General features: G+C 40.1%; 2 protein-coding genes across 2 annotated transcripts; one reads left to right on the top strand and one right to left on the bottom strand.

The window, feature by feature from the left end:
- The first annotated feature begins 447 nt into the window (after nucleotides 1–447).
- Nucleotides 448–5,547, top strand: LOC104623595 (nuclear receptor subfamily 2 group E member 1). Its single transcript, XM_010290731.1, has 4 exons — nucleotides 448–555; nucleotides 941–1,090; nucleotides 1,377–1,482; nucleotides 4,103–5,547. The coding sequence occupies exons 1-4, from the start codon at nucleotides 462–464 to the stop codon at nucleotides 4,263–4,265; spliced, it is 513 nt and encodes a 170-aa protein (XP_010289033.1). The 5' UTR covers nucleotides 448–461; the 3' UTR covers nucleotides 4,266–5,547.
- A 2,851-nt stretch (nucleotides 5,548–8,398) lies between these two features.
- On the bottom strand, nucleotides 8,399–13,171 carry LOC104615902 (sorting nexin-3; the record flags this gene model as incomplete). The annotated part of the gene is made up of 3 exons (XM_010290732.1): nucleotides 8,399–9,091; nucleotides 12,553–12,677; nucleotides 13,057–13,171. Coding segments are annotated over 3 exons (346 nt in total), but the record flags the coding sequence as incomplete, so codon positions are not given.
- Nucleotides 13,172–24,263: the final 11,092 nt, after the last annotated feature.

The raw sequence follows: 24,263 nt of genomic DNA, 5'->3' as shown, positions 1-24,263 counted from the left end.
GACATTGTCCAGGCTTTTCTTCATGAATCCTGCCTTTGCGAGGGAAAGGAGGGTAACCCCTAGGGAGCAGTAGATGAGCACTCATCCAACTTGTCCTAGGAGAGCTATATGTGCCGAGGGAGAGGAGGAAAGAGCCCATGCTGAGCTGAGAAACACAGGCGAGCCTTCATGTCGTGAGCAAGGTCTCTGGGGTGGGACTTCTCACTCTGCTTTCTCCTCTCTTTTGATCCACAACATGGTGTATGGTGAGCAAACCCTCAGTGTTTTTCTACAATGCATAGACTTATTTCTAGGCACCTTCTCAAAAAAGCTAAGAGAAGAGCTAACGAATGCTGTGGGGAAAATACTATGGCAGGCATTTAAAGTAGTTTTTAAAATAACAGAAATTTACATATTTAAATTGTTTATAAATCTATAAATTATACACTATGTTATATTGTACATCTATTGTATGACAGCTGATGCTTTTGGAAGATGCTTGGAGAGAACTGTTTGTTCTAGGAATAGCACAATGGGCCATTCCAGTTGATGCTAACACTCTACTGGCTGTATCTGGTAAGAATTGCACAATTTAATGACTTTGTTACAAAAATTACCATAAAAATACATTACTGAAAAAAGAACAACATGTAAAGAATAACAAATTCCTACTGAACAATAGAGCATACCTGTCATTTATAAATCTATATTTAAATGCAAATAATGTTGTTTTGTTGTATTCATGACTGCTTGCATTGTCATTTAAATGCAAATTACTGTGTTTGTTATCATCCAAGAGAAGATTTTATATTAACTTTCATACAATATAGTCAGTTTACACGGAACCAGATAGACAAGTATGACAATAGAGTGGATATTGATACACAGTATTTTGTCAGAAATCAATATAAAATAAAGCAAATGCCTTTAATATTACTTATTTAATCTCTTTCTGTTTTAGGCATGAATGGTGACAATACAGATTCTCAGAAGCTGAATAAAATTATTTCAGAAATACAGGCTTTACAAGAGGTTGTGGCTAGATTTAGACAACTTCGGCTAGATGCTACTGAATTTGCCTGTCTCAAATGCATTGTCACTTTTAAAGCTGGTAAGTGGAAAGAATCTCTTGCTCATCTGGTCTGATAACTATGAGGTTGCTTCTTTAAAGCAAAAATGATGCTTTAAACCAGACATAGCTTTATATCATCATGATTCTACAATCATCCAACAGGTTTCCCAGTATTGAATTCCAATAGTCAGTGCTGCATTTTGAAAGGCTGACAGTGGAGTGTTGGGGAACTAACGGGAACATTTAATTTCCACTGGTAGCACTGTCTGACCTGTTTTGACCCACCCAAGAGTCAAGCTGAACTAGTAACTCATCTACTTTCCAGTGCCTACACACAGTGGTTCTGAACTGAGGAGTTTCCGAAATGCTGCTGCCATAGCAGCCCTTCAAGATGAAGCCCAGCTCACTCTGAACAGCTACATCCATACCCGGTGAGTGCTGTCTTCTCTCAATACTTCCTGCAGGCGTAGGGGTAAAATCCTGCTCCCACTGTAGCAAAGGTGACGTTTCCACTGACTGAAATGGGGACCGGGCTGTTACAGCAAGTATACACTGGCTGTCAGCCTACTGGGATTTGGCATTTCCTGAGGAAAGAGAATCACAGAAAAGATTGGAAAAGACGTTTAAGATCAAGTCCAACTGTTAACCTAACACTGCCAACTCCACCACTAAACTATGTCCCTACATGTCTTTTAAATACCTCCAGGGATGGGGACTCAACCACTTCCCCAGGCAACCAGTTCCAGTGCTTGACAGCCTTTTTGGTGAAGGCATTTTTCCCAATACCCAATCTAAACCTCCCCTGGCGCAACCTGGGGCTGTTTCATCTCATCCTGTCACTTGTTACATGGGAGAAGAGACCAACCCACCTCGCCACAACCCCCTTTCAGGTAGTTGTAGAGAGCGATAAGGTCTTCCCTCAGCCTCCTCTTCTCCAGACTGAACAAACCCAGTTCCTTCAGCTGCTCCTCATAAGACTTGTGGTGCTCCAGACTCCTCACCAGCTTCGTTGCCCTTCTCTGGGCATGCTCCAGCACCTCAATGTATTCAGACAAATGGGAAAGCGGTAAAAAGAGAAATCTTCCCCTGGGAAATGATACCTGCTGTGGAACACTTTGCAGTTCAGAAGGCTACATTTTCCTCTACATTTTATTCAGTTAAATACTGCTAATAAGTGGTGCTCAGAACAACATCACATCTCACAGCTGTATGACTGCTTTTGACCTGTGATCTGCAATACACTTCCCCATGTAATTTCCCCCATTTTGCAGACACCAAAGTTGGGACGCAAGGAAATTAAATGGTTCTTCCAAGACTCTACCCCGAGTCTGTTGAAATGAAAGACCCAGAACTTGTGAATCCCATTTTGGTGCCACAGCAGAGTGATGAGAATCCTTGTTTGGGAAAAAAATATTCCACTCTGTCTCATTCAGGAGAAGTCCTGTGGGGTACAGAAATCTTAAAATCTGCTGTAAAAGCTGTAGCTGTCATCCCACAAAGTGGGGTAAGCCCAGGAATGCATGAAATGTACCATGCAAAATACAACCCCACACTCCAGAACAGCTGGCTGTGAACAGATCAGCAGACTCCTCCTATGGACCACTTCAGCGTGGTGGGACAGGGCAGAAGTCAGAAAAGTGCACCTAACGCCTTCTGCAACAGCTGCTCTGCCTGGTTCAGGACTTCTGGGGAGAGCTGCGACAGGTCTTGTAAAGTCCATGTCGCAGTCCCTCAGCCGCAGTGGGGGTCTGCGAGACTAGCACAATGGGAGATGGAGTGGTGGAAGAGGAACTTTTATACAATTTTTTCCTTCTGAAACTTTGATCTGCTCTCATAACAGCCCTGTCTAGCAGAAGTCAACTCGGTATCAGAGATTAGATGGCAGCAGTCTCTGATGCACTTCGGTTTAGTCTAAAGGGAATGGCCTATCCTGGGGATGGGAGCAAAATTGCAAATACTATCCAGTTACGGCTAGTTTGCTAGTATGACAAAAAGAATAACCGCTGCATAGCAACCTCTTCCTGTTCTTAGGGAAGGCCTTGCCCCTGAGGATTGTTCCCTGGAGACTGAGTGAGCCAGAGCCTGCTGGAGAGAGAATCCAGGGAGCAATGGTTTTAATGGCCACGGTTTCCATTCCAGGCATGGCTACTTTTCCATTGCATTTCTGCATTGCTGGAAATATTCAGCTACTGGGCTAAACAGTATCTGTTGTAAAAGATACCCTTTTACAAGGAAAAAAATTGCAGGGATGGGGCTTTCAGTTTGCATTTCAACCTCAGGCTTGAACTTACCTTCCTGCCAGCGCTACAGCAGTATCAGCCCTTTGATCTCGGTGGAGTCGCTCTCAACAGGACGCACGGGAGGGCAGACTGGAGAAGCAGAATGTTTCTCCGAATGACCCTACTCCTTTTAGCGAGACGACTGGAAGCAGAGGCTTGAGAATCACTGGTGTAAAGTCAGTGTAAGCACAGCTAGAATACATATCCTATGTTGTGTTGGCTTCAAAAGCTGGGAGAAAGGATGGAAAATATCCTATTACACAAATACATTACCTGGGGATAAAACATAGCTTCTTTAAAAACAACAACAACAAAATCTTTCTAAATGTCAATTGGTATTCAATGTATAAGGTGACCAAAAGGGGGCAAAATGATTACCATGACAATCTAGCAAGGTTTAAATTGCACTTTAAATGACAGAGTATTCATTATAGGTCAAGCTCTTCCCTGAACTGCATCAAGAACATTGTTGTTGTCTGAGGGACAAGTCAGAGCAGATCCTGTCTCTGTATTGCTACTGCTCTGAGGGAATAAACAAGGGAGTTAATCCAAACTCAGAGACACTGGTCTATATTCTGCTAACCTCCATTGAGAGAGTTTTCCTTGGGGTCAACCTTCTTGTTCACATGAGTACAAAACACAGGGTTTTTTAGCACAGGTAGCACTCGTGTATGATCTGCTGAATATTGGTCTTTTCTGTAAAGTAAAAGATTTTCCTTGGAAAAATATCTAAAAAACTTCAATAACTTGTTTTTCTCTCTCTGTCTCCCAGGTATCCCACACAACCCTGTCGTTTTGGAAAACTTTTATTACTTTTACCAGCTTTACGTTCGATTAGTCCATCTACAATAGAAGAAGTGTTTTTCAAAAAGACCATTGGGAATGTACCAATCACAAGACTGCTTTCAGATATGTACAAATCCAGTGACATATAAATTACCTTAAAATAAACAATTGGGATGGACAGTTTGAGAAGAACTTTTATCTATGGAGAATAAGCCTCAACTAACAAAATCTACAGGAAGCATAAGCCTGGGAATGTTTAGCCTTTAAACCCATTGACAAAAAAATACCCCAGTAGATATGATTCTGCTGCTCTGAAGAGAGTGATTTAGATCATGGAGAGAATGCTTTGTTCTACAGAAAAAGTGAAAGTGGTTGGAATTTGGCTGCTATTCCTGTTACTACAGGATGGAGGCAATTCAGATGCCAGTCATAGTTAACAAAGACTCCGCTATTCTCTTATTTAACTGGCAGATCTGAGACAAAAATGTGAAAGAAGGTACTTTAGTTTGTTCAGTATTTGGAACCGGGTGACCAAACTTGGCTTCTGTTGTAACATGAGACGCGGTGGCCTTCAGAACTGCTTTAAAAGTAGCCTACGTTGGGAAAATGTTTTTAAGATGATAGGCAACATTTAAGACCAGGTTACCAAAACATTGCTTCTGCTATAATACATCATGAAGTGGCCTTCAGAACTGATTAAAAAGTAGCTTATGACGGCAGCTCCATTCTTCCTGCAAAATGAACTGGTGATCTTTGATGCGGATGTCACCACAATTTGTTCGGTTAACATCTCAGAGACAGAAGAGCTTTATACACTTCCTCCCTGACCTTCCCTCCTTCTTCCACACACATAGACACATCATTCACACACACACACACCTGAAAAGATACAAGTCAAGAAAGGAAGACTAACCCAGCAAAACCAAATACAATGGAGGTGACCGCTTCAGTGACCTGCTGGCTGTCCTGTTGGCGCAGTGCTGAAACCAAAGGCAACAGTGGCCAAACTCTTTGTCAATGAGATGTGCAGAGAAGTGAAATGACTATAAAAAAAAAATAATCAACAGAAGGAATTTTATTTCAAAGAAATAAAGGTTGTTGACTGATACAATGCTAACAATTTCCAAAAGTCTCCAATGCCTTTTTAGAAAACTCCAGATCTAATTTTGAAGCCTTGTTCACCTACACCTTCTCACACACAAAATATGTTATAAGCTGCTTATTTGATGTATGAAAAATGTAGAAAAGACATTTAAAGATAGCTGCTGTACTTTTCAAAATTTGATTTGTTATTAGGAACTAGCACTGAGAAAAATCAGCACTTGGACTATCATAGAATGAGTAAAACTTTTCCTGTACAAAGTGGATTAACGGATTTGTGAAGTTAAAAAGTTGTACTCATTGTATTTACAAAGAATAAAAATATATTGAATTTAAGTTACTTTCTGCTGTTCTTTTAATACTTGTCCTTCTATTTCTGGATTACCTTCTTCCACTGTACCCTACTTACCAGGGAACAGAAACACCCTACAAAAATGGATTGCCTTGGATGCTGTGGAGTCTCCATCATCAGAGGTTTTAACAAAACAGGTTAGACAAAGGAATAGCTTCAGTGCAAAGGGACTTTGAGATCCTGCATAGAGCTGTTTTCTATAATTCGAATATATACCTGCTGCAAGGTTTTCTTCTCAAGGAGCTGTCACAGAGCTTTTTCTAGGACACAATACTAAACATATCAGAGGTCCAACCTAGTATAAGTCTTCCATTTCATGTTATTACAATTTTTAATACTGGTGAATTATGCAGCTAACAAAGGGCGATGAGTACAATAACACTGCTTCAATTAAAAAGATTTGGCGGTTTTATTAGAGTGTACAATTGCATAATCACACCAAAGAAAGAGGTAGAGCAACTCCTAATGCACAGGAACAAGTTGGCAATAGGATAAGGGAAATATAACATATTGTTCACATGGCAATGAGCGACCGAAGAGCCACGCACACTAAAACGACAGGTGTAAATGTACAGTGTGTATCAATGGCTCATTGGCTTTTAGTGTCAAGGAATTTCACAAGTGAAATCCTAGCTCCATTGACTCCAAGCACAAAAATCTCATGCGTTTCAGAGGTCAAAGTTTTCACCCCATCCCTCTTCCATTTGCACAGTCTGCTAGGTCTCACATTCTGCCCTTTCCAAGACAGACAGACCACAAAGTATACAAGATCACCCTTGCGATGAGTCGGGTGAGACAAAGCGCTGATTACAGGACTTCAAAATGTCTTCTATACAAACTAGCATGGAGCACTTGAGAATGTATTTATCACAGGGCATAGCGCATTCTTAGAAATACACCAACAAATGCTTTATGAAGTGTTCTTACTGTACCTGTAAAAACCTTCAACCACATCCTGCTCTCTACACTAAAAAGAACTGGGCAGGGCATAAAACCAATTGTGGCTCTCCTCTCTGTGACATTTCAGTTTATGCGCTCAAGAAGTTGAACCCAGTGCTGTGCAAAACTCATAGCAGAACACTCGTTTCAATAAGATTCATGCTGCTGTCCCAAAACAGCAAAAAAACCATGAACTGCATCCACACTGCAAGGCAACCCCACTCTGCAGTGTGCTGTAGTCCCAGTCCCTAGATCACCCAGGCAAGAGGGGTGCACTGGCTTTCTCCCAGTGGCAAAGCAGGCACGGCAATGAGTGCACACACGTATCTCCTCCTCTTACCTGCAGGACCTAGCCCAGCTGCAAAGCAGACTGAGCTAGGAACAACACCCAGATCCCTGTGGTTTAGGCACAGCTAATCTGACCATGCCATTCTCCCAGATCTCCTCTGCAGATTGCACAGAAGCAGAACCAGTTACACCATACTAGAATTAGGGTCTCCAGTTAACCTTGAAGAACTGAAGCCCAGGTGAAATCCCAGAGTCCAGTGCAGATATCTTGTCAGCCTCAGAGGTTAACACTCCGAAGTCCTCACTTTGGAAATGGGAATACCTTGACATGAAACATGTAGCTTTTCCCTCTTTGGCTTAATTCTCTTTTTCCCCACAGCTGAAGCTACATATTGTGCATCATCTTTTAAGGATAAGACGGGGCATTTACTTTGATTTCTGGAAGAAGCTTCTTTCAGAAAAGAACATTTAAGGAAATAACATCTTACTGTGTACCTAAACCTAAATAATAAAACTTCATATACATTTAGCCCTTCTTTCCCAATTTTCAAGAGTAACTCAACTTTTAAGTGTAATTCAAGAAGCACAGGGAATTTTAGAATTTTACATTATCAAAAACCTCTTGAAAAGCCCATCAGCTCTAGGTCGCAAGTGGGCTGTGTCACTTTTGGTCCCTGGTTTCATTTAATAGGACTGTTGGAAAGATACAACACAGCCTTTTGAAGAGCAATTATTTGAGCATTCAGTGTAGCTAGTCACTAGTACTACATATAATCCAGTCAGCCACCACTGTTTTGTCAGTTCAATCCTTTACATTGATTTTCATAAATGAGGCTAATGATCTTACTTAAAAGGAAGCTAACAACTTTGCCAGTAAGTTCACAGAATACTCTCAACAGTGATAAGTAGTACTATAAGGAGGGAAAAAGCAGCAGAGCCAAGTCTAAGCCAACATGTACTGTTACCAAATAGCACAAAACACTGGGTCAGAGTGCTACTAGAGCATTCTTGAATCTGTTTTCAAGAGCATCTGGATAGGTAATGCCCATGTCACATGTGGGAGCACAACCTGCATTTCACCAGTGGTCATACAAGCACAATGCTACAGCTTTCCCTTCCTTTCCTGTTCAGGGAAGTGGACTATGATCACATCTTACAGCAGGCTTGTATGCCTTCATGTTCCCAATTGTATTTGTAGAACAGAGCTACTTTAGTCTAGAACTGAAGTTATAATACATTATAGGTTGTGTCAACATTCCTTTCTCTGTAGGATGGTATAATTTTCACTCAGTAGTTGAAGCTAGATTGATGCTTCTCATGCAAAGTAGAAAGGTACTCAAACTTCTTGAAGCCACAGATCTGTTGACAGCCTACCATGAGTGAGGCTCCAGCTTTAGCTCTACAACACAGGAACAGCCTCCAATACCTTTATATGTCCTTTAACACTTGAGCAGCAAGTGCCAGCATCTAAGGCTATTTAGTGCTAGCTGTAACACAATACTACATTGCAGAAGAACATCACAGCAAGGCTGAAACACCAGTTCACTTAAGTATAGTCAAGTCCCCACTTCTCAGAAAGCATGAGATACCCCACACTCAGGGTCAAGAGTGACAACATTTAAGTGCATTTTCACTTTTATTTCAAAACTTTAGACAAGTTACTTTAGTATATAAATTTGATTTCCTCTTACAGAATATAAAGATAAATCCCTCATTACTTCAGTATAAAGTGTTTTACAAGCTTGAAGACAATTGCATAAGTGTTTCTCACACAGGGTATCAGAAATAAAGCAGTCCTTCTACAGAAGTTCAGACAGATGACTACCTTAGAAAGAGCATAGCAGTTTAGTCAAATATAAGTGAACATGTGACACTACAGCTGTGCAAGTTCAAGTAAGGCCAAGTCAGTAAACATTATTAAGTCATTGTAAATAAGAGTGGAAAGGTTTGTGAGACATTGCAAGGGGTGGATGATCTTATAGTATAATACTCTCAAATCAAGGATTCAGAGGGATTTAGCTAGAAGACAAGTGAGTTCTTTAATGCTATAAAGCATATGCAAAGACCAAGCAGTGTACTGATGTTAGTGGAGACTTTGTGCCTGTTTATCCTCAGCATGCCAAGACAAACTACAACCTCTTAAAACCAAGCATAAGAACCACTAATGTTTGAGAAGATGGTTTCAGAACTCAAGTATGTCTTATTTTGGATGGTGTGTAGTTTTTATCTATTACTTCATCTTGTAAGAACATGTGAAGGCAGCGCTCATTCTGTGCCAGTGGGTGGCCTGCAACCCTGGAGAGAAAAAAAGACAAGCATTAGCACTAACAAATTGAGGCTACTTGCAGCTAACTAGCAGAGTGAGGTTTTATACCAGTAACCTATGGTTCTACACTTCAGCATAGATCCCACTTCAGTTCACTGTCCATGAACAGAATGATGCCTGGCAGCAAGATTTGTCATTCTCCCCCAGATGAAGTTAGTTCATAGAAACCCTGAGGTACATCTGATCATTTGGAAGCATGCTATGTCATCATCTGCCATCTGCAACTGAGGGGGCTATCAAAATGCTTATCCCAGCATTAGGAAACCTAGAGTTAAGCAAGCCAAGCAGATTTTTACAGGTCTTGATGCCTTTGACACAGGATACCTTTCTAAAGGCAGTTTAACCCCCAAGTTCTCAGTCTAATTAAATAGCAGTTAGCCCAGGCAGAGTTAAAGACTTACTCTACCAGAGGGTGTGAAGGCCTTCTGAAGGTTCTGACACTGTTTAAAGCTTACCATGGTCACTACTCCTAACATGTACAAGCAGCACTGATGCATAGCCAGAGGGTACTGGCCACTCTCAATTTCAGATGTCTTTAGATATGAAAGACACAGAGCTTGTCAGCTCTAGAAGAGACCAGCACCTCTACCACAGATTTTGTGGTGTTACACATATAAACTGCACCACCATCCTTTTAACAGTAAAGGAGCTGAAATTGAATTAGAAAACACTCCCAAGCTTGGAAGAAAACCAAGTACTGCATTTAAACTCTTAAAATACCATGCAGCCTTCTGTGTAGGTAAAAATCCAAGAGAATCAGAAGCCTGGAAGTTGATCACTTATGGGTATGAAAACCTAAAGCAGTTTGGTTTGAAAAGTTACATCCATTTTGGTCAATCAAGGCAGGTCAATCTCCCTTTAAGAGAGAAAGCCCCCCATGCTCTGTAGGACAGCTTGTGTCAGCCTTAAGGACTCCATATCTGTCTGAACATTTCTACTCTGAAGGAAGTTATCTAGTTGAACATGTGCAATACACAGTCAACTCCAGTGGCTCAGCATCAAGCACTTTAGTACATCTTCTCCAAATGTACATTACTGCTTATTTCACCACAGGGCAAATTTACTTGTCACTACTTACTTGTCATTGAGGATGTCCTTTAATGAGGAAGCTGAGCTCTGCTATTCAGCGTTGATAGATTATTTCAAGTGCAGTCATAAAAAACTATCAATCTTGCCAGGTTCTAGTAAATAGGCAATGGTCTCAAGCAGTAATCCACAAGGAAAACAGTCTGGAATAACTGATTTGAGTTTCTTATCCCTATCAGACTGAAGTTGCTGGCCTTGAACTCCAAAAGATATACAAGAGAAGATAAGGCAGCAGCATATTCCTTCTCTTTCAGAAGGCTTGCAAATTGGTGGCTGAATTACAAGATTAGACCTGATCTCTCAGATTCAGCTCTTGATTTAACATGCCTCACTCTGCATTCCTGAGGCTTTTCCTCAGTAGTATTCTCTAAGGTGACCCTTCCACAAAGCAGCTGCTACTTCAAAAAATTTTCATGTATTCCAAAGTCAGGTTCAGGCACAAAAGTGTTGCAACATACCTATCCCTGTGAACATCACTGTATGTAGTACCGATGCCAGCAAGCTGGCCCAGGAGAGCTGACTCAAGCAAGCTGCACTGCTGTCATTTTACATCTAGAGGGACAATGCTTCTGAATAACATCCTCAGTATCAAGAACTGGCATTGGTGCATCAAGATCTTTTTTGGATACAGTGATATCAGTTATCTGAGGGACTCTTCTCCAATTCTACGAGTGAAAACCAGCTTTGAGAATGCAGTAATGTGATTGTTTTCTGCAAATTAACTTCAGGACTAATTTCAGTTGGTAGAAGTCTTAAAATTTCTACATGGTTCAAAACTTTAATTAGTAATATTTGCTTGATGAGTTAGTCATGCCATTAGACTAAATTGATGAGGCTGAATAGCTAGGAGTTCTGCCTGAAGAATCTTGTTGCAGCTGTACTCAAGTCTGCCACTACATCAATTTCTACATTAACAGCGTGCTTTTCTGTTCCAAAGGAGGAAAACCAATCGACAAAGGAGTTTTACACTTCCACAAGATCAATGTATTACTTGCTGTAGGACTGAACAAGTGACACCAGTAAACTGGCCACTCCATTTGTCAGCTATATTGAGTTTTTTAGGGATTCCAGTTAAGATGACTGTTTCACTGTCAGCTGCTTCAGAACATAAACAGCCTTCTTCCCCTACATATTGCTAGATTCAGCATACTAAACTTTCGGTAAATGCACTTCGTTCATAGAGTCCCAAGGCTGCATGGATGAAAGTTGTACTTTAGTCACAACTACCTTGATTGACCGGCCTTAAAAAAATAAACCACATTCCATCTTACTATAAGCACATCTGCCTTCATGTAGTGTAAATGCAAAACTAGATGCCTTTGAAATTCATTTCACTTGTCTTTGAACAGAGGAAAGCACATTCTGAAGCATTTTACCTGCTCAGAACCATTAGCAGTACCTCTAAATTGAGCTAACAAGAAACTATAAAGAAAAAGATTTCATACAGTCACACTTGGCTTCCTTGCACAAGACAGTTCTAGTGAACTAGTCACTTGCAACTCCAAGCCACTTGCCTGAACAGACTAACAATAACTGACAATCAGATGAAGTTCTGGCTTGACTCAGACATCCTCTGTACCTGTTGAACAGCATTACTGTTGAACAAGATTAAAATGCTAGTGGAACTGACAAGCTTGAACTGTTAGAGGGAGCAGTCCCAAATCCAGCTGGTCTAAACAGTGTTGGCTCTGGAGGCCAGAGGAGCTGGTTAACTGTCAGTGAATATCCTTCTTACCTACTGTTTGGATCCATGTTGTTAAAGAGATTAAAGTAGCTCTTCAGGTCACTTTATGGAGAGCAGTTAGTAGTGTCAGATGGTAGAAAAAGAATCATAAGGTTTTGTTACTATATAACTTCTGTTCACCCTTTGAAAGGCAGTGACAAACCCCAAAGTGTCTATTTCAAACTATATATGTGCATACCTCAGGTAGTGTTTTTACATTTCAGAAAGATTCTCACAATGATTAGAGAAAATATGCACCATTACACAAGCTGATAATCTCCCATCTGCAAAGTAAACTGCTATAAGCCCATTGTAAGCTCTATTGTTCACCCAATAGAGGATATCTTTTCAGAAATGAAAAAGTAGAACTATTTTGAATGCTATAATTTTAGTAGTAATTTGCATAAATTAGCAACATTAATTTTAGCTGTTCAGGTAAGCATTAAGATATCCTAATTAAACACTGGATCAGCAATGTTAGTATGTCCTACTGCATGATTATGTGGAACTTACTATTCTGAACCTAGTGCAGCTACCACAGTTAGAGGATTAGCAGCTTTAACTCAATTTTCCAGACGCGAGTTCTGGGTTTGTCTCCAGTTAACTAGATCCCACACTTACTTGTTTATGAATTGTTCAAGAGCCTGCTTCCTTTCTTCTATAAAGGAATCATCAAATATGCCATCATCTCCTCGGAAGGGAAGCTGACGGAGAAGAGCTTTTCCTGGTAGAGGTGGTACCACAACCTGAAATATTTAGAAAAGTGTCCTTAAGCACAGCCTGTAAGCAAATTTATACACATTCTGTGCCACCTCTTCCTCCTAGAGGACCTAACTCATCGTCACATCCTTAGTGAAGTAATAAAACATGACCAGAGAAGAACAGTATCTGCCATAGAGGTAAGTTGAATTCAAGTAGTTTAAGACTGAACTAACTCAAACCCATTAAACAGCCTCGAGCAGTGTACAGCTGAGGATTGCTGAAAGACAGTGTTTTAATGCTGGACATTTTCAACCACAATATCTGCTCTGTATGATATATATGCTTTATAATATAATGATAACATTTCAGCATCACCATTCTCTGTATTTCTGAAGACTTGTATTTACCTTTCATTTTACCCACCTTGCTTTCTCTTTCTAGTTCATTCCTTAGCCATTCAAAGTCACTGTATCTTCTTCTGACTGTGGATTCTTTCAATTTGAAGATAGGTAGATTTGTCTGAAAACAAGAACATAAGCTATTGATTAGACAACTTAGAAGTTTTAATAAGCAGAAGCAAGAAACAAGCTGTTAAGTTACAAATTAGTTCCACTTCAGCAACAACAACAGTATTAAAACCACTCGAGATACAGAAATATACACAAAGCTCTGTAAGCTACATGAGTAAGCTGTGCCTCAAAGTGCTTAACTGTAGGCCTCATTTATATGGCACCCTAATCACTGGTATTTTGCCACAGTATCACCTAGCAGAATAGCAGATTTGTTGGTCACTTGAGATGTTCCTAAGGTTGCACAAGCATCTGCTATTTGCATTGTCTCAGGAGCTGGATTCCTAATGTCAATATATGTACAAAATTAGGGGCAGAGGCAGAGAAAAAGTCATCTTAACCCACACAAGATCCTCCTATTGAATTCAAGAGAGTGTTTCAGGTACCAGCATAGGACAGTAGCCAAGCTTCCTGTACTTTTCTACTACCTGATAGAACATGGCTCAAACATCTTTAAAAGCAAAACCAAAAGTCCTACAGTGAATCCATTCAGGACAGATGAAGCTGAAGACTTGCTAGTACAAGCTGCCAAGTTTTGGATAGCTCCAAAGAAGCCAACAAAGCTGAGATGCAACACAACATTCAGGGCTGATGAGATCAGACTGTTTTGCTACAAAGTTAAACCAAGCAGAGCTTGATCAGGCAGAACTTTCCTAAGCAAGGCTAGGAGTTGCACCTGACACTAACACCCTTGAAAGAGACATCAGATGGGACCCAGGCTACAATGCTGCACAAGACTATGTTAAATACACAGGCATTTTGATAGGTGTCCTTACACCAACTTGTGCAAGAGCCTATATTACTTCTATTCATTCTTGGAGTGCAGGGTTATCCCATTGTTGTAATCCAACTTGCACGTTATTTTAAAGTTAGACATCGAGAGTGTACTCTAATCACATCACCAAAACTGAAAGCTTCAAGGTCACAATCTGAAACTTAAATGTCATTGAGACAAACTAGTTAGTGTTACAAAAATGTTTGTAGGTGTTAGACCTACTAAAAGTAAGACCAAAAGTCAGTAATTGCCATATATAACCAGCACTAACAGAATAAAGCTTACTGTTGCCAGACTGCACATTCAGTCTTACACACCTTGAAAAACAACTCTTCAAGAGTACCCTATGAACATCAGCTTCCTATGGGACTACAATTATCCCCAGTTTTCCCAGGGCAGAAGCACAGTACTCATTCTCAGCTAGTGCCTTCTGGTTTTTATTGTTTTATTTTTTAAGTTGTAAGTCATCTTACTCAGCTTCTGGTCCCAGTTTGAGTGGATATCCCTGTGTATCATTTGTAGGCTGTTATGCTTAAGCTATCACTGAGCAATGCTTTTGTCTGCTCAAAACAGGTTTATTGCAGCAATACTTTCCTGCTCTAGGCAGGCCTATGATTACAGGCCATTGTATTACTGCCAGCCAACAACAAGTTCTCAGCTGTCACAGTTCAAAAGTACTCAAGAAGTCAGTTGTGTACTTTCACATTATGCTATTCAGTCCATAATTTACAGATAAGGTACAGAATAGTATTTTGCTATGAAATCTCGTATTACTAAATGTTTAGAAGTATTCGAGCTCTCCTTCCCAGATAAAACATTGTTCATTGTACTAGTGACTAAAATTGCACTTAAGACTTACGTCAGAAGTCAGGCTTTATAAATAAACACTCTCATCTTGAGGATAAGAATACTCAACTGAAGAGTGAATAAAGCTAGGTCCCCCAGAGTGCATGAAGGAGATTCCCAGAAGTAAAGTACTAGATTATTTTTCTCTGATTTCAGCTATTGGCTTTTTAAGGAAGTTCAGCCTTCCACATTACAACATCAGCTCTCTGTTAGTGTCTTGGGTAGAAAGTCCTTTACAATATTTAACATATAGCCTCTCACCTGCAGAAAATATTCCATTCTCCTCTCAAATTACTTACAAGAGGGATTAGAACTGAATAAAAGCAGCTAAAAAAAACAATGAGTTCCCAGGTCTTCAGAAACTCTTTTCATGCTTCTGGGCATGAAGTCTATAAAGTTAATCTCTGAACAACGTATCAGGCTTACAGGTACAATGTGGGGGTAGAGTGCCAATTGAGCTCATTTTACCATCTACATTCCCCTTTGAACTTTTGAGATGCTAGCCCAGCTAGGAAGTTGGAGGAAAGGCCAGTTAAGAGTACTTTTTCCCCCACTTCGAGTTGAAAAAAAGTCTTCTCCAATTTTGGTCCTAAGCACTGGAAATGTTCAAACTGAAGTGTATGCTAGAAAGCTCCCATTAAATTAGGTGGCTTACAAGTCACAACTTGACAACTATGTGCTGAGGGAAAGTATGTCCCCCAGACCTTTGGTCTGGATATGAATTAGAGCTATCTTGTTGAGATCAATTTCTAAACCTCATGCTCCTTAAAACCCAGAAACTGCAGCAATTCTTCCTCCAGAAATTAGTACTGATAAAGCAGCGTTCTTCAGATGTGCAGCTGTTAGAAAGGATCTATTTAAAAAAGCAATTTGAGAGTCCTGTTTTATACTGCTTAACCTATTTACATCTTAGGTCCCTATTTTTGAGTATGAATATATTCTGAGTTAAAGTTACCATATGTGCTCTTCTCATTAAGGATTATTACTCTGAGTAGACCACTTTTTCCTTCAGTAGGAAGGGTTTCTGCATGTCCTATTGTCTCCATCTACCATAGATAAGATGGTTTTCATTAAGCAAGCCAGACAGCTGCTGAAGCATGGGCTATCACAGAGCAAGGATTTGATATGAGAAGACAACTCTAAGGTGTCAAGAGAAACTTTCAATTTCTACTGAAGCATCACTTCAAAACTATATAGCATATCAAAGTTAATCTCAGCTTCACAGTTTATGTTGAAAGTTATCCTTGTTTAGTCAGAGGTGCCAGTAGCTATTCTGAACACTGTTAGGGCTTGCTTTGCCTGCTGGAACAGAGATGAGACTAAGGCACAACACTTGAAGTCAGGCTAGGTTGTTGTTTGTGGTTTTTTTTTTTTTTTTACAAACTTTTATCTCCATGCTCATTCAGCATTATAGCATTAGTTTTCTGGCCTGCTGATCTGCTAAGTCTACTGTCATGACGCAGTTTGGCACAGGCCCTGGAGCATAATTACTGCAGCAATTGTTTCTTCTACAATGCAACAGCCTCGTTTTTATCAAAAGTGTTTTCAACTTCCTAGTCTGAAGTCATGCCTCCTAGCAGTTTGAATGCAAGTCCTCAACCTGAAAGGATTATGCATTACCTAAGACATTAGACAACCAAAAGTCACTAGTCAGAATTGCAGATAAAGCATTATTCCAGAAGGACCAACAAACTAGCTCTGCAGAAGCCCCACAGCCCAAAATCCTAAACACAGAAAGATGCTACGACAAGAGAGATTCTGTCTATCACTGTTGCTGTATCACACTATGTATACAACAATTAGGCTTTCTCTGACTGCTGTCAAACTCACAGTCAGTATTCTGCTGGGCGAGTTAATGGCCAGGCCAGTACACTGGAAAACAGAGACAGAACTGGTACCAAGTTAAACAACATAGTTAAGCAGCAGATGACAAACCCAGACCCTTAGTCAGTCCTGCGTTCTTCCACTCAGATGCCAAATGAGTTTCTACACTCATTTGGCTAGTGTTCAGCCAACTAGTAAATGGAAGCAGTGGTTGCCTGCTAATAGATTTCAGGGCAAAACCTGTATTCACAGAAAGCATTTTTCTCCAGCTACATTTATGTTATTATAACATTCAAACTATAAGTCCAATTCCAAGCTCAGAATGTTCCCAATTCACCTCAGAAGTAAATGACAGTCCTAAGACAGTGGCTTGGATAACCAGGTAACTGTTACTACAGTCTTCTAGCTGTTACAGTCAATTCCCAAGTTATGCCCAGTTAGAAGTCCAAAAATCATTTATGTATACAAGCGAGGAAACTTTCACTGGCAGAATGCAAGTAGTTGTGTACGAGTCGACACTGTCCATTCAGCTTCACGGCTCTCCAATGCAGCCCTTCTAGTATACAAATTACCTTAAACACAGGAAGAAAACTAGAGTATTTGATTTTAAATACATTTGTTTTATAATTCTACATAATTTTAAGTGTTCTGTTACCTAGACTAAATTTATCCAGTGAGTGGAAAAAGCCTTGCAAATAAGCAGACTTGCTCCTACAAATTTGATTCCAGACATAAATTGAATGCAAATAGCATTTGGGTTCCTTCAAAGAGCATGCTGACACTCCACAAAATTGACTCTGAATGTCACTGCAGCCCAGTCCACCCCCACAACTGCAGACACTCCACAGCTGTAGTGGTCCAGGATAGCTTGAGGTAAATTTGATTCATTTCATCACCTGCCAACGTAACACTCATCAGCAGCACTGCATTGCCCACATCTCCCACTCGTAACAGACTGAGAATAAAGCTGCACTGTTGCCATAGCACCTACTTTGATGTAGTCTTTTCAAGTAGGTTATGGTAGCCTTGATACAACTCTATTTCCATTAAAATAGAGTGAAAGAAAGCACTCAGTTCACTTTTGAGAGAAGTTTGTGGCCTTGAGTCTCAGAAGCTAAATTCAAGCTTCTTGCTATCTCTTCTTGCAAGCTGTAATCTTTTGTCAAGAGACTACACCCTTCAGCTACATTTACAGTCAGCCAGCAGGAGGTCTGGGGTATTACAGTAAGTAACATTCAGGGTGGATAAAAGAATTATGGTTTTCTTAATGCAAGAGCCTGCTGTCCTTTAGTATAAGGAACTGGCTCCAGCAGTACACTGTTATTGCAGAAACCCTGCCAGTGGTTTGTTTCCTTCCCGACTTGACACAAGCAGCTACCTCCCCATTTCCTACAATTATAAAAAGCAAGAAAGAAGGCAAACATGCTCTAACCTTCAGTTGCTAGAAGTTTAGATTTTTTCTGTGTAGTTTACTGAAAGTGAACCTCTTTTCCCCACTGCAAAAGATCAGATGAGAGGTTGTTATTTTTCCAAGTTTCAGTCCTTTTGATCAGAGCAGAGTTGATCAACCTCCCCTTTTACCCACTTGGTGTCCAAGTCTACTGAAGGTACATCACATGCAAAAAATTTAAAGTTAATATAACACTGAAAAATCTGACCATATGCATACACACAAATTTTAAACAATGCTAACTTAAGCTATACCAAGAACTAGAGACCTTCCCACTCCATGGTACTGAGACAAGGAGCTAGGATGCTTACCATTTTAAAGACCAAGACAGTGAAATCCTAGTAGCAACACAACCAACATAGAGGATCAGTCTTTAGACAAGAGTTAACCTTTGCCAAGTCCAATGCCTTGAGCCCAGAGCTGCTTTATGAAAATTAGTGTAGAGGTGTCTGGGTTTTTGACAAACAGTATCTATCATCACCTGATCAAGTTCACCAACACCATGAACAGCTGAATTATGGTGTGCCACAGTCAAAAGGCTCAAAGCAGGGTAAGTCTAGAAAAACATTGTTTCGTGATTCTTTATTCTTCAGGTTCTATGCTCAGAAGCCCCAGGTAAAAACAGGAACCCACTTTAAGAAGGACATATTCAGGCAAAGGCTTTTACAACACCCAGAATTAATAACTCCAGATAATTATTTCTGGGTTAGCAAGCCAAAGCCTCCTTTGAAATACCAAATATTCCTTTTAAAGAGAAGGGATTGCTACTTTTACACATTTGTGAAGTAGAACTGCCATATGCTCTGGTTTGGCCTACTGAAAATGTTACCATTCATTCCTTGTGGAGGATGACTGAAGATGGATCACATTAAGCTGGTGATTTAGCATCATTAGCTGACATCTACCAATGTCAAATGGGGCCAACCAAATTGCAGTGAATTGCTGCAATGGATTGTTTTTATCAGAAACAAAGGTTTTAATGTGCTATGTGAGCTAGAGACAGTCTGGTATCCCTACACTTCACACATGCAAGAAACAAGAGACAAGTAACTACTACAGAAGTAGTATACTAAGTAGCAAGAAATTCTCTTCCTATTTCCAGTTTTATTGGAGTAGTAGCATTTGTATTCTTCTGTAGCCACCTAACAGCTACAGAAAGGCTGATAGCATATCGTAACACTTAAGGAGTGCTGCACCTTAAGCCCATAGAAATAGTCTCTGAAACTTTATTTGCAGGTATAGAGGTGGCTTTAAAACACTTAAGATATAGCTTCAGTTTCTTCTGGATTTGAGAGTAAAGCTGCTCTATGCTAGCTTATAATTATACTTTCAAGATTGGCTTTTTGACCAACACTAACTATAGTTTCATGTGCCCCAGAAGATCCTCCCATGACAAAAGTTTTGAGCTGGATTCTCAAGAAATAGCCACAGAAGGAATATGTTCATGGACCTGTCTTAGCTGGCAAAATATGTTTTTATACCTTGACCAGAAGGTTAGGGCTCCTCCATCCTTCTCACATCAAAAAAGTTACAGCAGCAACTTCAGACCCTTCACTCAGTGCTGTAGCTTCACAGGGCGTTTGGATTATGTACTTGTTACAACAGCACCCAGTAGTGCAACCTGGCATTGTGTTACCAAGTGAAGAAACTTGAAAGAAAATACTTCCTATACAGTTAGAAGTTCATAAATCTACACTACATTATTTACTTCCCCAGATGAAAAACAGCAGACACCTGACTGTTCTAAAGTTCAAGCTGACACTTTTTTGGCAAGCCATCTAAAAATAAAGTTGTATCAAAATACTCTGGCATCACATGCCTACCTGGATCACAGCCATCTGCCCTACAAAGATCAGTCATTGTTCTGTTTGATTTGGTCTGTTCGGCACTGTACTAGAGTGCACTCTTAATACACAACAATCAAGGCCCGCATTGTATGCGCCGAAATAAAAAGAGTCCAAGTCACCAGTTAAACTAATACACTAATAGGAAGCACTATTGAGAGACTGTGTCATTTTATTTACACAGTAACAGACATCAACACCAAACTAGTTCAGTACCTTTGGATTAGGCTCTTGGATCTAGTTTAATAAAAAACTTCTACAGAAAAATCAACTGCTCAGAGCAAATACATGCAATAGACTCATAAATCCACTCTCGTTGCTTTGGAAGTTTCTTTCCTCCAAGCCATTCCACTTCTCTGCCTCCCTAGTCAGTGTCCTGGAAATTTCTTAGCCTTTCAGCTATCCTTTTCTAAATTACTGCTAGAGGGGACAGTTCATGTTTGTAAAGGTGCAGTACCTGGGCTGTACAACAGAACAAAGTCACCTGAATCAGTGCATTTTTGTTCTTTGAAGAAGAATCTAAAAATATCTAACTAGTAGCAGTGTGTAGAACAGGGTTTTAAAAGAGTAATTAACTATAGTTAGAGCAGACTCACAGTATGATGCAAGATTTGCAGTAGTAGAGAAATAGAGAATTAGTGCTGATTATGCACCCCTAAACACATCCACACTGAGTCAGTGTTTAGTCATTACTCCACCACAGGCTTCAGTGACTGAAACTGAACAATGCTGAAGTCAACTACATGGACCAGCAGATTTGATTCTTCTCACAGTGGGAAAAGAGTCTGCAACTTCAAACCATGCCAAACACATGAAGGACAGGAAGTTTGGTTCCATTCAAGGACAGAACATTCCAAAGACATTCACCCGATCAAGAGTGCCACTTGGCAAAACCATGGCATAAGACAAGTGCTTTCTGAGCAAGTTATACTTTCATTTACCTACTCTGACTTGATTTGATCACAAGAAGCCAGACTCAAATCAGTCAGTCGCTCAAGTCAGACTACTATAAATATGCTGAAATACAAATATTGCATCCAAGCTAGGTCTTGAAAAAAGTGGGTTAAGATGAGAATAGACTTTCAAAAGTATCTCAAGTTTAGCAGTACTTTGATATACTTCCCCAACCCTTTTGAGACCAATACTATTCTTAACACTTGCAGGCACTTCGCAGCCTGTGCGTTCATTTCCTTCCCCACACTGAGCCTATGTAGTCAAGTACTGCTGCAGGTCTACAGAAGTCTTTCAGCAGAAGATGCAGGAAAGGTGACTGCTGCTTTAAAGAGCATTAGCACCACTCAAGTGATACATTTCACAACATCTGGAAGCACAGCAGCAAGGCATCATCTTTCTACACCTCAAGACAAGCCACTGAGCTGTGGAACCTCCAGAAGCAAAGGTGTGCCTTAGTGCTGAGTTTAATCATACTGATTAGAAGCAACAGGTCATTCAACATTAAATAACAGAATTAAGACAAAGGCTTTTTGCTTATCTTTGGTTTGACTAAAAACAATTCTTTAACTACTTAGACACTAGTGGCTACTGTAACAGGTAGTTACTTTAAAGTTGACTTTAGCACTAACCGTCAGTTTGACTATTAATGGCTTCTCTGCAAGTTCTCACTAACCATAAACAGATAATTTAACCTTTTAGTCTAGGTGACAAACTCAACTAAAATTGGCAGCACAAAAGTCACTTTTACAGAAAAAATAACAGATGAAATGGCATTAAAAAAGGGATATTCTTCCAAGTGTAGCAAGTTCCTGGATAACTACATGCTTTGCAGACACTATTCTAACCAATGTGTTTATATCCTATGGCACTGCTTTTACAGTGGGTGTACAGCTCTGAAGTGTGTCACCAGTTGCTGGGATCAGAGTTAGCTTGGAAGGCTTAAGTCTTGTCTCCTTAAAGGATTTAGCAACTGAAGCTGTTGCACAGAATCTGTTTGAACAAAGATGCTCCTGTTGACCTACTTACCAGGAAAACTGTCTCAACTACAGTAGAAGTCAAATGATACCTGGAACTGGATTGAGGACTGCAGGCATGCTGTAGAAGGATTATGACAACTGTCTTTTGTTTTACATTTGCTTCCTGGAATTCAGAGACACAAGGCTTACAGCCTGTAAATAGTAACAGGTATTAACATGCTCTTGCTGAAGAGTGTTGACATGCACAAGCCCACCCTGAAAGGGTGTAACAAGTAGAAGGGAACCATCACCCCTCTGGTGATGGTTCCTGAGTGAACAGCTAGTAAAGGCTCATGAGAAGCAGCATACAGCATGCAAGAGTGTTTACACTGAGAACTTAAATGTTGGTTCACACTCTTCCTCAAGAGGTAAGGGCAGTGAAGTAGTTTGTTGTCTTACTTTAGCAGGCAGTCTAGCTGATTATGTTAGTTTTAACCACTACACAGTCACCATACTTAATTACCTAGACACCTTTAGATGAGATAAAACTTTATAAAGTAGTTATTTCACTAGAAAAAGCACTTGGAGCTTTATATTCTACTGCATTGTTCTTTTAGCTCATGCTAAGCCTTCACACAAAGGATACCTTAGAATGGTGCAAACTCACTGCCTAATGCTACTGATGGAAAGCAAATTCAAGTATCCTGTCAAGAACATGACCCACTCAAATTTCATATTTTAGCACTGCAGGGTGGCATTTTCAATCATTTACCATTACTGAACAGGACATTTGACTTTCATTGCCAAGCTGCACTGCAGTGGCATACCACCACATTGTGTACCTTTACGCTGGTTGCTACAGTGGAAAGCTTTCCATCATTACCTTGTCTGGTTTGCTGAAAACAGAATGTTATTTAATGCAACTTGAGGCTCAGAAAAGTCAATACTTTCGCCAACTGAGCATCTGTGAAGTAAGCTGCCGCACTAGAAGTGCTGTATGGGTTCTACCTGCAGCACTCAGAGATATTAACTGCTTGTAAAATTACCATGCATTTACCACAATGCATAGCCATCCTACTTAGCCTGCAGAGACACACACACTATGAAAAGCTTTCCTAAATGCTGAAATAGAATTAGCTTGCTTATGTAGTAGTATACTGCTAAGCAGACTACCCAAAGCTTTTGAGTTCCCTATTAGACTTTCCAACTTCCACCAGAAGTTGATGAGGGCACTAATACAAGAACTAAAGCATGAAGTTGTTCCACCTGTTGCTTTCCAAGCAGATATACTTCAGCTGCAGTACCAGTAGAAATCTTGCCAATAAAAGCTTTGGGGAAACTCTGCAGTATTTCACACAAGTACTTTTTGAAAGATATTAGTTATTAGACATCAGTTCAAGAGTCTGCTAGCAAGCTGAGTCCTCCGAAAAAACATTAAGCTTTGAGATGCAGACAAAGCAATAAAGATAGAATTACGCTTCAGAGTTTGTAAACACCATGATAATAGTACATCTAACTGCTTCAATGCAAACTTGAACCTCAGTGTCCTCTCTGACAATGGTTCTGGCTTAATGAGATCTCCAGCCATAACATGAGGCTGCCTGATAGCTTTTACAAGAACTTGGCAGCAGTCAAGTCATCTATTTCTGCACCACTTAACATCCTTACATCTGTGTCAGTTGAAGACAGCTTTGTAGATATGACACAGGTAAGTCACTCCATCCTCTCAGGTTTGTTCTGCTGCCACTGCTAGTGCTGCTGAGGGAAACTGCAAATGTCAGCTGCTACTTTCTGTGACCACAAGCAGTTGTCAAACCACAGAGGCTAGCTGGTGGCTATTGTCTGCCACGCACCAACAAGCGGCTTCTAGTACAAGGCCTACCTTTTAGAAGTATAATACTACAGCAATTCAAGTTCGAACTCTTCTCCCATGCTGAAACTTGCATATTAGCAACATGGTCTGTGTTCTGCTGAGAAGCAGTTAATTGATACAAGTTTAGACAGTGAACATAATTCTGCATGACTTGTATTACCTGCTCTGTAGCCTTCCTTCATAGAGACATAAAACTCAATTTTATAGTTCATGATAGGTATGAATATATACAGCATGGACGCACGATGTGTACGGTAGTACAAAACTGGAAGGGGAATAACCATATATAAGAGATAGTCCTGTATACAAGCATGCACCAATGCAAGTAAGGAGGGTGGAGAAAGCTGTTTATACAGTAGTTGGACAGTGAGGAAGAATAGAGGAAAGTCACAGTACTATCACAGTATATTCAAGTTATTTCCAGGTCTTCATTACAACAGGAATCCAGAATTTTCTACCTCAAACTGGTTACTCTTAGCCCACATGCTGTCTCAAAACCAGTTTTTCTGCTTTCCTTTCTGCTGAAGAGCTTCAGTTAG

Source organism: Phaethon lepturus, unplaced genomic scaffold (genome assembly GCF_000687285.1).
Source record: "Phaethon lepturus isolate BGI_N335 unplaced genomic scaffold, ASM68728v1 scaffold7087, whole genome shotgun sequence".
NCBI lineage: Eukaryota > Metazoa > Chordata > Aves > Phaethontiformes > Phaethontidae > Phaethon > Phaethon lepturus.
Note: the sequence above shows the minus strand (reverse complement) of the source record. Positions and strands in the feature narration are given on the sequence as shown.

Coding starts and splice junctions, on each gene's coding strand:
- LOC104623595 (XM_010290731.1), top strand. CDS start 462: ATGCTTTTGGAAGATGCTTGGAGAGAACTGTTTGTTCTAGGAATAGCA. Junction 1,091..1,376: donor CATTGTCACTTTTAAAGCTG/GTAAGTGGAAAG, acceptor TCTACTTTCCAG/TGCCTACACACAGTGGTTCT. Junction 1,483..4,102: donor AACAGCTACATCCATACCCG/GTGAGTGCTGTC, acceptor TCTGTCTCCCAG/GTATCCCACACAACCCTGTC.